The 16,771-nt window shown below is 37.8% G+C and overlaps 1 protein-coding gene across 1 annotated transcript; it reads right to left on the bottom strand.

Moving 5' to 3' along the window:
• Nucleotides 1–6,344: 6,344 nt before the first annotated feature.
• On the bottom strand, nt 6,345–7,673 carry LOC113695373 (cytochrome c-type biogenesis protein CcmE homolog, mitochondrial-like). The gene has a single exon (XM_027214452.2). It carries the CDS (start codon nt 7,552–7,554, stop codon nt 6,682–6,684), a length of 873 nt encoding a protein of 290 aa, XP_027070253.1. The 5' UTR covers nt 7,555–7,673; the 3' UTR covers nt 6,345–6,681.
• Nucleotides 7,674–16,771: the final 9,098 nt, after the last annotated feature.

Below are 16,771 nucleotides of genomic sequence, written 5' to 3'. Positions count from 1 at the left end.
GTATAGAAATTGAGATTAGGATGCTTTTATGTTAATGGCGGAATTAGGACCTCGGTCTGTGTGGCTAAAAATAGAAAAATTTCATTTAGATGAATAGTAAGGAAAAAATTACTATGTCCATATTGCATAAAAAATTTGAGATAGATATACTTTTTATTATGAAAAATATGATAAGGAACCATCCTACATACTCGATCATACCAACAATTTGGTTTAAATTTTGATTTTTTTGACAATCTTGTGGCATGCTTTTGAATTGTTTAATACCAGCTCAAATCAACGTGTCTTTAATTACTACCCCTGCATTATGCAAAAAGTTGGTCAAGATAGGGAAAATTATTTTAAAATGCTCCTCACATTTCTCCAAATAAATTTTTTCGTCCTTCACTTTTAAAATAGTAATTTTACATTCTTTACAAAATCAAGTCGGTAAAATTTAGTTTGAATCTAGGTATTTGATCACCTTTTACACTGAATTCATCACATAATCCATATATGGCCTTTTTTTTCAACAAAAAGGTTAAATCTCATTTATAGTTAAACAAATGACCTAATCCATATTCATTTTTGCCCCTAAAAAATTAAAATCTAACATGAATCATATTCATTTTTCTCATAAAAAGTGGGATCTAATCCAAGTCATACTCAACTTGACTTTAAAAAAGTGAGATTTGATCATTTGTACAAAAAAAAAAAAAAAAAAAAAAAACAGCATGTGTATCACATAGTGATTTCAAGCTAAAAAATGATCGAAAACTTAAATCGGAATAAAATTTTGCTAACTTGAATTTGTAGGGACGTAAAACTAATATTTTAAAATTGAAGAACGGAAAAATTCATTTGACAAAATGTGAAAAATATTTTGAACGATTTTCACTTCAGATATATACATCCTTTCTTCTCAACAGGAAAGAAGGAAATAATAATATACATTAATTCTTAACCGTTTTCTGGGTTAAACACAGTTCACTTTAATTTTATGAAATTGTTATCATAATTACTGTTCCGAAGGACGGTGTTGATTTCAAAGGCCACTTCCAACAGGGTTATGTGCATTGATCTGTAAAATCTCGGATTTGATTTATTTGAACTCTGCGTTATAAAAATGGATCTATTACATAATACAACTTTGAGTTTTTGTCTCAAGTCTCAACTAAATTCATTTCTAATAAGTTCAACATCCCCAGTAATATTTTTTCAAATCTTTCTTTATCTTACTATTATTATTTTGCTTCTTTAATTTTTTATCATGACCTCTCTTCTTGTTGCAACTTTGGTTCTTTCTTCTAATCATAGCTACTATTATGTTTTCTAAGTTGCACCGGATTTGTTTACTTTGCTTCATTCCTTCTGCTGCAGCCTTCCTCTTGCTGTTCTCAAACTTCAGGTTAACTTGTATTTCTCTTTCACAGTTTGTGCCTACAAAAACTTGTACACTTTGAAAGATCAACTCCAATGGAATAGGAGAAGTATCAAATCCAACTTAATATCAAAATAAATAAATAAATAAATAAAAATCCTGTTTATCTTAGATTCTGCATCCTCCATTAACCTGTACTCTCTGTCCGCTGCAAATGCTTGAGTTGATGATGCTGTCTAACAAGTGAATGGCTATTCTTTTTGTTATGCCAACATTACAATATACAAAACCATGCCTAATGCTTTCGAACTTGAAAATATACCAAAATATGATAGATGACGATGGGCTAGTGTGAATATAAACCTAAGGAAATTTCAGAACTGCCGCCTTTGACTGCAAAGCTTGTTCTGGCAGGTTCATTACCTGTATTCACATCTAATGCAAAGAGCAGCTAAACAAGTTCAAATTTCGTGAAGCTTGTTTAACAGAATGAAGATATATCCAAGAAAGTTGGATGTGCCTTCTATGATTAGACAAAATGGCCAGAGGTTGAGGTGTAGGCGGAGAGCAAGTAATTTCCATAACCCATTCAACCAAAGAAGAAAGTTGCAACACATTTTGAAACGAAACAAATTAACAGCATGAAGGATCAAAGCGCCTGGTTTACATTGAAAGACAAGAATAGAGATTCACTTTTCATTTCAGAGTTTGGTGATTTGAGATCATGCCAGCCAAGAGTACTCAGCATGATAAGAATGACATTCACACTAAATAATGCACTACGAATGACATTCACCTCAGAGTTTGGTAGCACGATGATGACAAAACATAAAAAATCTTCAATAACAAGCATTAACAATATACCAACATAAATGAATCATAAGTTATGTACCTTTTCTGTCTTTCCACTTGTATCAGTCAGCTTTAGGAGATGAAAGTGGCCAGAATTAATTTGACTGGGTAATAGATTAAGGGGAAGCAAGAACATGATTCAAATAAATAACATATAGAAGAGGACATAAAAGTATTACTGCCAATTTGCCAGAGGCATTACAAACATTTGTGACACCTTTATAAGCACAGTAACTAAACCTACAGCAACGAAGCAGTAGAACAATGGCACTAATCCCACAAGGTAGATTTGAACTGAATTAAATAGCTCATACTACCATCAAATGTAATCTCTACCCAGAAAGATACCACAGTTTCCGACTCACTTATGTAAACAGCAATAGACCAAAATAATGACACAATCCAGAACCAACTTTTGCAATAGGACATACTTTCGCTCCCCTATCTCTGCTCAAAACTACATAAAAATAACATTTTATATCTCTCTAATATCGCTAAAAGGAAATTATCCAGTCTTGGTTTGCAAACCATTTCCTAATGGCTAGCATTAATTGACATTATCTGCATCCCATTAAACATATTCATTGGTGTTGCTTGACTTGTTATTGTTATTTTTATTTTCACTCTTTAATTAGAAGGGGAAAAAATTTAAAGTAATTAACTAAATTGATGGATGCTGAAGAGAAGACTAATGAGTGAAGGAGGAAAATAAGGAAACAAAAGCACACGGTTTAAAATATGTAAGACCTAAACCTCAAGCATAAATGCCAAGGTAATGATGGCTATGAGACCATCAACATGATATTCATGCCTAAATCTAATGGCCTTACTTTATCCATCATATGTGGGCTTCTTAACTTGAGCAGTTGAGAGAGATTCTACCATGAGAAAGAAACTTTCACATAGAAATTATTTGTCAAGTTGGTTGGGAAATTCAGTTTGAGAAACTCAACCAAAATGTCCTTTCTCATCCACATTTCAAGATTGTATAACTTCAGCTATCATTTGGATCATTCTATCGTCCAAGTTACTGCCCCCCCCCCCCTCTCTCTTCCTAAACCGTCTTTCAGAAATTTTTTTGAAAATGTACCTAAGAAGTATAGACACAAAAATGGTTGACTGTCTGTTCATGTCCCTGATTGCGGAAATGCTCTTTTCCTTTTCTGGGTAAGATGGTTTATAAGTGACAGGATATGCATCTGTAACAGGCAAACGTTCTAGGTTCATCAGTCATCTTCAAAGTTCATGAATATGAGCAAAAGATTAAACAGATAGACTAACAACAATCACAGGATAATTGTTGAGGGTAGCATGCATTTCCCCATTGTATGCCATTCACAACCACATTCTATTCAATATGAATTCGATAACTTATCATATCATATTCAGAAATAGGCTACAATTTAACTTGCTAACTAGGAGTACAGAAGAGGTTTAAACAGTAATTCTCCGAAGGGTAAGGAGTGCCATTAGCTATACAATACTACAGAAATAGTAGGCATTATCCAATTTTCCAACTAGATAAAGAAGAGGCACATAAACATTTCATGCCTCCAAATATGGCACGCGTTTATCATCAGATATTCATATCAAACTAGATTTATAATAGGATTATCATCAGAATCAGACATACAGTTTTAACTTGTTAACTTGGAGTATCAGATGAGGTTCAAATAGTAATTCCATGAGGTGTAAGAAGCACTGTTAGCTATCCAATACTACAGAAATAGTAGCCATTATCTAATTTTCCAATTAGAGAAAGAGGAAGCATGTAACCATTTCATCACACCAAAAATGGCATGTGGTTAAGTCCAGAAATGCAGGTCAGAAGGGACTTTACAAAATAGATCGATAAACGAGTGATCCAAGCACTTTATGTTTCACAGATGCAACAATCAAGTGACCACCACGCCTCAAAGAGATACTAACCAGATAAACGTTAGAGAGAGAGAGAGAGAGAGAGAGAGAGAGAGGGGGACAAGAGTGCATCCCTTTCTGGGAAAAATTGAAGATAATCTACAGCTCTCATGTGTTAAATATGTGAAATGGCCAAGTTTCCACTAAAGAATAAAAGAAAAAAAAAACCCAAGACCAATTTTCTGTTAAAAAGGACGCATGGAAATAAATCTGTCCATTATATACAATTATTCTTAACCGTTACTACCAAAGCAGCTAACTCGCAAGGGGGCATTAAAGGGGAGAACAATGACAAAATCAAAATAATGCTACATCCATCTTTGCTGTACATTAAATTTTTCATTGACTCCAGTTCCTTGGTAACATAAGAAATTCCATGCTTTCATTAAGAATTCATGTCCAAGTTTGATAACCGTAGACCATCAGTTTCAGTCATTTTCTGTAGATATCAGCTTTTTCGTCAGATCAAAAGCATGTTGAAATTAATTGAGATTTTTACTCTGAACAAGCTATCCTAATTAAAATCCAGAAAAAAAAAATGAATGTGAGAGAGTTTTTCCCGAACATGATGTTCCTGGCTGCTAAGAAAAGAAAATGCTACAACTGGTCCACATTCCCCTGCTCTAAGTTCCATTCCTTCAGCTTGAAACTAAATTAGGGGACACAGCTAAAAAGTCCTTTTCCTACTTCCCAACATCTTGATGGAGAAAGTTCTCGATGTTTCTGGATAAAACTTCTGCCTACATCAGTTCTCAACATAAAACATTCCACTTAAGAAATTAAAGTTACAAAAGATAAAGTTCAATAAGGGAAAGTTTTCTGGGTATGTTCATTTTGGCTCGACATCAAAAGTGCCCAGGGTATCCAATTAGTTCCACCATAATCTAGCTTATTATCTTAAAACCTTCAATAAGTTTTATTAAGCTTCACTGTAACCCCTATGAATCTAACATATCCATCCAGTAGGATGCAAAAGCAAAATAGTATTCTAGTACACTACTTAAATCAAAGATAGAGAACCGTTTCAATTGAGATGGAAGTAGCCCGTGGATTATTTTAGTTTCCACATTAGGATGCACTACCTGATTTGCTTAATACTTAAACCCTATATCAGACAAATCGACTACGTTCAGGTCATCTGAAACTTGCCAAGAGCTTTGGAAGCGTTTAAACCTGGAAAGTCCAAAAGAGAATATGGCAATTGATATTTCCTGGAGCTCCTTTTTATATAAAATTTGAATTTCTTAATCTTACTACCATGATGCACTATATCTGCAGCACTAAAACTATGGAAGTCTATATTTGACTGATAGCTGTCAATTGTCATCCCAATCCATTCTATATTCACTTCAATTCATGTAAATGTTACAGAGGAGAATCCAGAATTAAGGTGGTTGCTTCATTGACTTACTACACCAAAACTCAATGTGTAATTCACTAAATTTTAACATAAGGATGACTATCAAATTTCAAACAAGACTAGCAACTTTTATGTCTATCTGAACTATGGCAGATTCTAGACTATTTTGAGAAATCCTTCCGATGAAGGCCAGTAATCATTTATCAAAACGTCAGAACCAAAAAACCAACGAAGAACCAACTCTGAGATAAAAACATTTGTAAGAGTCTCCCTAGTTTTAAAGTTCCATCACATGCATACAAAATGAAAAGGAGCTCACTCCAAAATTCAAAAACTGAAGTCGAATATAGAACCCAGAAGACTGACTTTTGTCAAAATTGACTGGGAAAAGAATGCACTTTCCATTCCATTCACCATGTCAACAACTTCATTGTTGCATCTTTAACAAGTTCATGTAAGTTTCGCAGTCATCATGACACATTTACAGTCAATATAAGATTTAAAGATATTATCCTTCTAAACACATGGTAACTTCAGAGACAGTCCAAATATTTACGAGACAAATTAACCTCATCAATATATTTTCATAATTGATACTCTCCTTTTATGAGCAAGTTTGCACCTACCTCATCATTTCACTCCTTTCAAAAAAATACACTAAAAAATTGTTTAAAAAGCTTCAATCGGGTGTATTTGCAAATTAAAATATACACACTAGTAACATAAAATAGACTAAATTTCACTCAAAGCTGTGTTGAAATTTGAAACAAGCATTAGATTCATAACACTTGGACCAGACAACAGAATTCATCACAATCTAAAGAATACTGCCAGCCAAACATACTTGAAATCAAATGCAAAACCGCACCAAGAGTGCGTCATTTATTCATTAGTATCAAAACTCAGGATCTACAGGAACCCAATCATCCCTGGACCTGTCACTGCAATTCCACTATCACCATTAAATTGTCATTTTCTACCACAAAAATGTAAACCTAAACCTTTAATCATTTGCCTCTCTGTTTCCCTATATCCCTCTCTACTTCGCCGACTCTTCCTTTTACCTGATTGTACCTTTAACGAATAACAATACTACAAATAAATACACTCAAAAGTATATTGGTCATATAACAAAACTGTGGATTCCACAAGAGCAAAAAATAATCCAAAATCAAAATCATTACCAATTCCCCTAAACCTTTGCAGTTCCAACAGCCCCATCTCCAACTCCTTTCCCCTCAGATTCTTGCTGCTGCTGTTGCTCCTGAATCAAAACCTTCTTATTCTTCTCGATTGCCGTCGCCACTTCTGGAGGCATATACTTCTCATCATGCTTAGCCAAAACCTCAGTGGCCTTAAAATAACATTCCCCACTTCTAGCTTTCTCCGAAACCATAAACGCCTTCCCGTGAATACTGCTACTACTACTACTTCCCTCCCTGGAAACATCTTCATCCTTCTCTTTCTCCGGAAACGGCCTAATAAACCCTTCCACCACAACCGAATGCCCTTCCCGGAACAAATCCGGCAACGAACCCTCGTACTTCACCAAAATATCCGTCATTAAATCCGTGATCACGAACTCCATCTCCGGCGACGACGGAATCTGAGTCAAACTGCCCTCCAGAACGAGCCCGCCAAGGCGGAACTTGGATTTTGAAGGGTTTTGAGAATATTTCGCTAGGGCATCGGTTGGGGTGACGTAGAAGACGAGCTGGTCTTGAAATTGGTTGAGGACGATGACTATAAACCCTGCGATGCAGCTGAAGGTCAGGGCATATGTCCATAGCCGGCGGGTTTGGAGTTGTCGGGCTCGGGCTCCAATGTCGGGTCGGTTTGGACGAACAGGTCGAGGTGGCCTGGTGGAGAAGAAGCGGAGGTTTGGGGAGAGGTTGTAGTGGCTGGGGGGATAGAGGGAGAATATTGGGTGAGATTTCGAGAAGAAGGTGGTGGTGGTGGTGGTGCTGAAAGAGTTGGGATGATTGTGGTAGCGGAGGAAGGTAGTTGTTGTTGTGGCGGCCGGCCGGAGGCGGCGGAGGAGATGGGAGGCTACTCCGGCGTACATTTGGATCTTTATTTATTTATATTTTTGGGGTTTTATTAGCGAAAAATGAGAAGTCTCTCCAGAAAAAAGAGGGGCAAACGGCCAATACAAAGGGGACCGGTTACAAAAATTAAAGCTGCGATATTTTTATACTCGATTAAGTATGGAAATTTATGTTTTTTGCCCTGAGGTTTGTCAATTTATGGAATGATACCCAATTTTGAAATTGCATTTCGGGCCTTTTGTCCGAACACCTATAGGGATGACAACAGGCGGCAGCGCTTGCCCCATGGGCAAGAACGGGGCAGGGCCGGGGACGGGGTTGGGAGGGTGGGGGAGGGGAATTTTCTTCCCTGCCACAAAATGGGCAGAGCATGCCTCCTATCGGACCTATCCAAGGTTTCGGAACCTAACTCGAATTGTCTGATCAGATTGAATGAACAGTCGACTAGGCTACTGGACGAGTCGGTTTACGTCTCAAACCCTGATGGATCCAAATACCACCCTCTTTTATGAAAACTAGTTAGTCCAAAGCAAGGTTTATCAAATCGAATCCTACGTAGGATCGATTTTAATTTTACAGAATCGGATCGTAGGATCAGATCGTAGAATCGTAAGATCCCACCAAAAGCTCATAAATTTATTAAATTAATGAATTTGAAATTCATATATCATTTTATACACCCTGAAAGATATCAAATAAATAGGTAACTCATAAATATTTTATACCATGTTGTCCATTTCCTGTTTTGAGTTTTAACAATCAACAAGGAACCTTTACTTGATCTACTATTATTGTTTTCTTTACAACCTTTCAGCTGAAAAGTTGTGTTTTTGTGCTGGCCTGTAATAAAATGTAAAATAGATGATCATAGCAAAACTAGCTGCTATAGATATAGACGATGATCCATATGGCTTGCAATAATAAACTAACATTGTAAAAAGGGCAACAAATGAAGCCTAATATATAGTTGAGTATCATTGACCACTATACATCACTTGTATGCATCTTAAGTCAAGTTTGAAACAAGCAGACAATTCCAGTTCATATTGGCTTGCCGGCCATCTAATTTTCAGACTTACATTTTATTAATTCTCCGTAATTTAATTCTAATATGCTAAAATTAAGAAAGCAACCAATCAACACAACAGGGACCTGAAATACGTGGCATGGGGGCCTTATAATCATTCATTCATTCATTCATGGGTTCAAAAGAAAAGATGAAAGAAAACTGCCGACGATCATCAATTTGCCGACGATCATTCATTCATTCTGTATCTGTATCAGTTCTAACGTTGTTTGGAGGATTGTATCCAACAACCTTTCTGTGACCTCTGAGCTCAAAACCTGTGGCTAGTTACTCGAGTCGAGTCGGCAAGGGTCAAGTCGATTAGATAACGAATCACCGTAGTCTGTTTCTAGGAATCTTTGGGTATTGAGACTCTTGATTTCGGTATACTCGAGTATTACCACTTCTGTTTCTGTTGAGGTGTTCGGGCCCGGTAAGGGGTAAGTTTGGTGGACGAAAGTTGGTGTAAAGTGGGGGTCTAAGGACATGGTTGTTCTTCATACGTTGACGGAGAGTTAACGGGTTTGGATCAAGTACTGCAACCGGAAATTTTGGGCTCCGGAGAGCCACCCGTATCCTTTCTATCTATGGTGTTTGTTCATTTCTTTATTTGATTTACATATGTGACTAACTGAATATGAAGTTCCATGATTCTTAATTGCTATTATTTTGGTACCTCATTGAGCGTAAGCTCATCCCCTTCCTATTATCTTTGTTTTTCTTACAGGGAACCACACTTTGAACTGTGATTTTGAGAAAAGGGTTGAGCTAGTGTAAACGTTCTTTTGTTAGTTCTTGTGTAATCAAAACCCTAATTGTCTTTTAATTAAGTATCACATTTTTAATTGTAAAGTTTTCAATGTATGTAGATAAGTGTTTTATCATGTACATTAAGTGTATTCATTTGAGATGGTACCTTTGCGTTTGTTGAGATGTTACTTGTAACCATTGGACGATCGGATGAGCGCAGCATTTGAACAAGGAAAGAAAATTCTGGCGGGAACTGTTCACCAAATTCGGCCGTATGTTGATCGGATTGTGATGTGTCCACTTTCCATTTGCATTTTCGTCTTCATTTTCGTTACCATGGTACCTTACCGTGTAGAACTCATGTTTCTCAACTTAGTAGTCTTCGATTAATTGTTCTCTTGGGTATTCGTTTGTGCGCTATATTAGGTTTGTGTGATTCGACTCCATAGTCCTGGCAAGAGTTGGGTAGGCGGTCCGTTGAACCCTTTGGTTCACCTTAGGGTGAGGTGGGGCCGTCACAGGTGGTATCAGAGCCGTTTCGCGTGGACTCGCTAGTGCGTTAAGTGAGAGAAATTCGGTCAATTAGGTTAAAGTTTGCACAAAGGGATTAAAGTACTAGATGTTAGGAGATAATTAGAGGTTATCTAGATAGATTAGCTATTGGAAAAAAGAAGATAAGTTTGAACCATTAAAAGTGCCATGTGTCGCGACCCGATTGGATGGTGGACTTGTCCAACTTTTCTTCACCTTTACTAAATACAAAATTTGACCAAGATCATCTTCATTTTTTCTTGAGTTGGCCGAACCTCCTAGAGGAAGAAACAAGAGAAACTTGTCAACCTCAACTTCAATTCCTTGCTTCAATCTTGATTTCCAACCATTGAAATTGTAGATTACTCCATCAAAGTTGCTTACTAAGGAGGATTAAAGCTTCTAGTGGAGAGATTTGTGAAAGGAAAAGCCTAAGTCATCATCTTTCTTGAGGTGTCAAGGTACTTTGTTTACAAACTTTCTCTTTGTTCATGCTAATGTCAAATTAATGACTTGTGGTGGCTAAATAGGGTGTTTTATGGAAGATTTCATGGATTAAAGTGGAGTTATATAAATTTCTGATTTTTTTTTTGGGATTTTTCTGTTTTCATATGATGGGTATGATTGACCTTGGATTGATAGTTCTAAATTGTGTTAAATGGAGCCGTTGTGCGTCAATTGCGGTTGTTTGCGGAAAATTTCAGAATTTGTGCGGAAATTTCAGTTTTAGGGTTCAAATCTGCCCTGTTCTGACCAGCTTTATTTGTGCATGTTCGAGGCCGAATCAGGCTTAGGTTAAAACATGAAGGTTGTAGCAAATGGTGTTAACTAGCTGTCTGTAAAATTTCAACTCAATCCGAGCACTGTAGCATGTGAAATAATTGAAATACCCTTGACTACCCATGAACCCTGTTTTGCGGACAGATTTTTATTTTCGTGGAGATTTCCATTTTGACCACGAAAATGCATGATTTGGCTTTGGAGATCTTCATAAGAAATGTAGTTATATGTCTTGGCTTCGAAACGCTGTAAAATTCGTTTTAATCCGATAAGTGTAGCTTCAGTTGAGATTGATATGCCGAAAGGTGTGTTTATGATTTGTATGTCGAATTGTGGTTGATTTGAGATGAGTTGGTGTTGACTGTAGGATAGAAAAGTAAGCAAATTTAGGGGAGATGCTGTCCAATTTTCTAGGCCGTTTCGTCCTTTTAAGTTTGAGTTGCCTTTTTGCTAGAAATGAAGGGCTTTTGGGTCATTCAAGCCCTAGATCCTCTCGTTACCTTTTCGTTCCAAAACCATGCTTTTGCACCCTTGCATTCGTAGTTCGTTTAGTTAGGCATATGACTCATAGTTGAGTTTCATTTGTGAATGTCGTTCCCATAGGAACCATAATTATTTTACTTTGATCATTTTAGGACGTGCTAGTAATCCAGGAAGTACTTCGGGGGGGAACGTTTGAATTTGTTTTACTTGAACTGGTGAGTGTACCACTCCCTTCATTATTGCTTAACTTGGTGTCTGTACTTGCCATCTGTGATTTGAATGACTGTATTATCTGTTTATTCTGTTTGAGATGAGGGTGTACTTTATCACACTCGTTCCCTTGTCTGTCTGTATGCCTATTTACTGTATGAATTTGAATATGTTATCTATATCTGTATCCGTTCTGACGTCGTTTGGAGGCTTGTATCCAACGACCTTTTTGTGACCTCTGAACTCAAAACCTGTGGCTAGTTACTCGAGTCGAGCTGGCAAGGGCCAGGTCGATTAGATAACGAACCACGGTTGTCTGTTTCTAGGAATTTTTGGGTATTGAGACTCTTGATTCCGGTATACTCGAGTATTGTCACTTCTGTTTCTGTTGAGGTGTTCGGACCCGATAAGGGGTAAGTTTGGTGGACGAAATTTGGTGTAAAGTGGGGGTCTAAGGACAAGGTTGTTCTTCATACGTTGACGGAGAGTTAACAGGTTTAGATCAAGTACTGCAACTGAAAATTTTGGGCTCCTGAGAGCCACCCGTATCTTTTGTAACTTTGGTGTTTGTTCATTTCTTTATTTGATTTGCATATGTGACTAATTGAATATGAAGTTCCATGATTTTTAATTGCTATTATTTTGGTGCCTCATTGAGCGTAAGCTCACCCCCTTCCCATTATCTTTATTTTCCTTACAGGGAACTACACTTTGAACCATGATTTTGAGAAAAGGGTTGAACTATTGTAAACGCTCTTTTGTTAGCTCTTGTGTAATCAAAATCCTAATTGTCTTTTAATTAAGTATCACGCTTTTAATTGTAAAGTTTTCAATGTATGTATATAAGTGTTTTATCATGTACATTAAGTGTATTCATTTGAGATGGTACATTTGCGTTTGTTGAGATGCTACTTGTAACCATTGGACGATCGGACGACCGTGGCATTTGAACAAGGAAAGAAAATTCTGGCGGGAGCTATTCACCAAATCCGGCCGTATCTTGGTCGAATTGTGATGTGTCCACTTTCCATTTGTATTTTCGTCTTCATTTTCGTTACCATGGTACCTTACCGTGTAAAACTCATGTTTCTCAACTTAGTAGTCTTCGATTGATTGTTCTCTTGGGTATTCGTTTGTGCGTTATATCGGATTTGTGTGATTCGACTCCGTAGTCCTAGTCAGAGTTGGGTAGGCGGTCCGTTGAACCCTTTGGTTCGCCTTAAGGTGAGGTGGGGCCGTCACAGGTGGTATCAGAGCCGCTTCGCGTGGTCTCTGCGCGGAGTGAGTTTGGGCCTCGTAGTGTTATGGTCCTGATTTCGTGAATGGGTGTAAAGGATTAAGTATTCTTTTGAGCATAAGTTAAGAATCATGAAACGTTCTAGGTTTAAACCTTTATCATGGTACTTTGGGGACAATAGATATGTATGTCGGGTAAGACTCTTTAATATGGATGATTTACTCTTGGGATCGGCCGACTCGAGTTGTAAATTATCTTATTTTAGATTCTTGGACCTGAGTACCAAAGGGTGGAGAGCGCTAGAATAAGGGTCTGTATCTTGATTGAATTTGAGGTAAGTCTTGATGGCTAAGAACAAAGCACGAAAGATCTTTATATTGGACCTAGTACTTAGCCTGATCGAGGGGGTTGGATTTGGAAGTGTTATCATGGACTAATCTCATACTAGTCTGGCTAGGGTTTTCTAGAGGGTGATTAGATTGTAGGGTACATTGCGGAATTCACACCTAAGACCTGTTTTCTTTTGCTATGACTGTGAGAACTTGATAAGTGTTTATTTGATTTGAGATGGCCTGACTGCAATGATCTAAGTCTCTACCTTATTTTGGATATCGGATACCCGTAGCTTAGTCCTCGACGAACTACCATTGTCTATAGTTCCTTGATACCTATCCACTAATGTTCCCGTATGAATTTGGCTTGATTATTAGCATACCGAGATTGAGAATTTTGGAAGTAGGTAGAGAGATTTTGGAAACAAAGATGTGGCATAAGGTGTGAAACTCTTGATATACGAAGTATGCTTTAAGGTTTCAATATGTATATACGTGATACGTGGTATAGTATCATAAGATATTGTCCTAACTATGTTCTACTTTCCCGCCTATTTCATTTGAGCATATCTAAGTTTAATCTTCCGTGGTTGAATTGGGAGCAAAGGAACTTAACAGTTATATGGTTAGATTGCCACTTATACCTAGTTATTTATTATGATTCATTAACTTGCCTGGCAGTCTATCACTTGAGTTCCACCGAATCCACGAGATGGCACACTTGGTTGGTATGTGATACGAATCTCGTTGGTGAGGAGATTCGCGACCCAAGATCACTTGTTGGATTTGACTTCGAACGCAAGAACGGTAGCAGCGGAAACCCTACGACCCCTCTAATCCCCGTGACTACGAACTTGTTGATATTATCTCAACCCGTAACCAAACGAATTAGTGAACCTCAGGCAAGTGTAGAAGGTGCCACAATTCAAGTGCGATTCTTGAATTGATAAGCCGAACAAGAACACTAGAGTATAACTCTAAGTTGTTCACGGTTTGCTCGAAAGCTATGGAGAAAACTCTCTCAATATTTTTATCATAAAAATGTCTACCTTAAATTATCAAAGCTTGGCTATTTATAGCCTTACAAAGAAGCAAACCTAATCTAAGTTGGAAACAATGCAAGTTTCCTTATTCGATTTGACAGCTAAACTAATGACTCACTAATCATAGTTAGGGCTAACTAATGGACAGCTTATAATCGACCCAATGAAGGCTTTAAGCTGGCCCAACATAACCCAATAAAGGCTAATTAACCAACTTAAGTAATAGTGAGCCTAGACTCTATAAATCGGATCCAACTCAACATGAGGTCTTGGACTGAACTTATTCCTACCAAATAAAATAGAAATCTGAAAAATAAGCTACTAAACTATTACTAAAAGATTCATTCTCTTGCAGCCCGAAACATGGCCCATAAGCGGCCCATATTCCGTATCATTCCCCTCCTCTTGAAAAAGATTTGTCCTCAAATCGTGGTTGGAAATGAATGGTACTAACAAGAGTTGGTAGGATGAAACCTCAAATCTCCACATATTGGCTCTCTTAGAATGAATGATACTTGCATACGTCATGATTATTATAATTTGGTGCACATGTCTCTTGGTCAGCTTGAAAATGCTCACAATCAGCCATGGAAAACTCAAGGCTTTACTCCAACAACTCCTCGAAGATAACGTATGTAGCTTCGGTTCCATGATGCAAGGTAAAATGTATGGTACATTGGCAGCAAGCTTACATCTTCTTGGATCCTCCATAATGCAACTGACAAACTGAAGAACGCTTTGAACATGACCGACTTCATTAGATTGATCATCACTTGGGACACTTGTTGCAAAATGGTAAGGAGGCAAAGGACAAAATTCAAGTGAAAGGACTCCCTTTGAAACTTCATTACTCCCCCCAACAAGCAAAGCAGGCTCATGGGTGAAGTTGTATATCAATGGATAGTAAAGGGATACAACACTTAAGATGCAAACTCCACGAAAATTCTGATATTCGCCAATGGATATAGGGATAGAACATGCCATGATCAACTCAATCTCTCCTTGCTTAACCTGTATAAAAGAAGAAAGGCTAAACATAACAAAGGTAAGTTCATTAGAAAAATAAGCCCTCGCATTGTTTCCCAATGTCAGCGCACTTCTTCCCTTGTCTTCCTTCTCAACTAGCTCAAGACAACTAACTTGTGTAGATGGGACTTCAAGGCTTTCAATCTCAAGTTCATTGCTAGCATTCGTAGATATTTCTTCAATCAATGGCGAACTAGAAGGAACATCTTTACCACCATTGGTTGACACATGAGTAAGTTGCTCAAAATATGAATTCAGCACTTGGCGAATTTCTCCCATCATAGAGTCAAATAATTCTTTATTCCGGCTTCGGAAATCAGCCTTTGATTCACGAGGCTTTGATTCAATTCGAGAATTCATGACTCGATTGTCACAACACCCCTTAGATGATGCTCGTTTGCTTGATGAAGACCTTGGCTTAGATGCTCGACGCAAACTCCTTTGCTCCTCCTCATACTCATTACAAGTACGCTTATATCTTTCATATACGCACAAGGCACGAAAATGATCCATTTCCTCCTGAAGTGGATGAAACTCATGTTGTGAATGCTCGGAGATGGAACGCGTGGAACTAGAGTACTTGGAAGTAGTTCGCTTGGAACCCCTCCTCTTAAGAGGCTCGTTCTCTAAGAATTCTTGATGATATGAATGAGATGCAACTCCACGAGGCATGGTTAAGTGACCTGCAAAATTGGTTAGCAGAGAAGAGAAATTTCTCACAACACACAAGCTCACGTGTATGCACTCGTCACTCTTGTTTTCACTCTAATTTTTTCCTCAAGTAGTCCTCACAAATTTGTCCTCAAGGCCCCGCTTGCTTCCCTTGAAGAAATTAGAAGAATTTCCCCAAGAAGTCAACTAGTTTCGCACAAGACCCACTAATATGTGGTTCGATCAGCTTTGGAGTGAAGTAAACGAGGCTAGAAAATGGAATAAATAATGCTGGAAATTTGGGGGAAGAGTGCTTAGATGATTGACTCAAGAAGTACTAGTTGAATGACACAATAATGAACAAATGTCCGACACTTAAAACTGGAAATTTGAGACACAAAACCTGGTCCTTAAGACGGATGTTTATAACTGGAATTTCATTTTACCACTGCCTTGGGTTCGGCTGGGATTTTTATGGAGAATTGGTTTTGTGTGGAATGCTGAAGAATGGGTCGGTTAGCCCTTGATAGTAATTGACAATGGGGCACAAGGTGTTGTAGCCAAAGTGGGAAACAAGTGCTAGTGGGCGGTGGGTTTTGTTTAGGAACTGGTTTGTACTATGGCTGTCTAGGTAACAAGGTGTGGTGCGGCTGGTTGGGGCTGTTTTGGGGTCTGTTTGTTATGCAGAGGTGCGGTTCAAATGCCAAGGTATCAATATGGGTAAGTGGGGGCTACAAATCAGGAAGCAATAAGAATGGAAACCCCTTTGGATTTAGAAATCAATCAGGATTGGAAGTCCTCCAGCGGCTGTTTCTCTCTACTTTTTTTTTTTGGTTTCCTTTTTCTTTTTTTTTTCTTTTCCTTTCTTGTGCGGCTTCCTGAACTTCCCAAGTATGTTTTGGTATTCCACTTGCAAGAAACAACACAGACTATCAAGGTGTGAAGGCAAATCAGGTTCGGCAGTCAAGCAAAAAAAATTCCAGCAACTTGGCTTCAAGGTACTCCTTTCCTCTTTTTTTTTTTTTTTTTTTTGTATACAGTCCAAACACACAAGACCCCCACACAAATTATACTACAAACTGGACAGAAACTAGAGCCATCTAGTGACCGAAATTCCTGGCAGAT

This window comes from Coffea arabica, chromosome 6e (assembly GCF_036785885.1).
Source record: "Coffea arabica cultivar ET-39 chromosome 6e, Coffea Arabica ET-39 HiFi, whole genome shotgun sequence".
NCBI lineage: Eukaryota > Viridiplantae > Streptophyta > Magnoliopsida > Gentianales > Rubiaceae > Coffea > Coffea arabica.
The sequence above is the reverse complement of the archived record's forward strand: the minus strand, read 5'-3'. Positions and strand labels throughout refer to the sequence as shown.

What these genes read in the sequence shown, in the direction of transcription:
- LOC113695373 (XM_027214452.2), bottom strand. Translation starts at nt 7,554, where the DNA reads ATGTACGCCGGAGTAGCCTCCCATCTCCTCCGCCGCCTCCGGCCGGCC.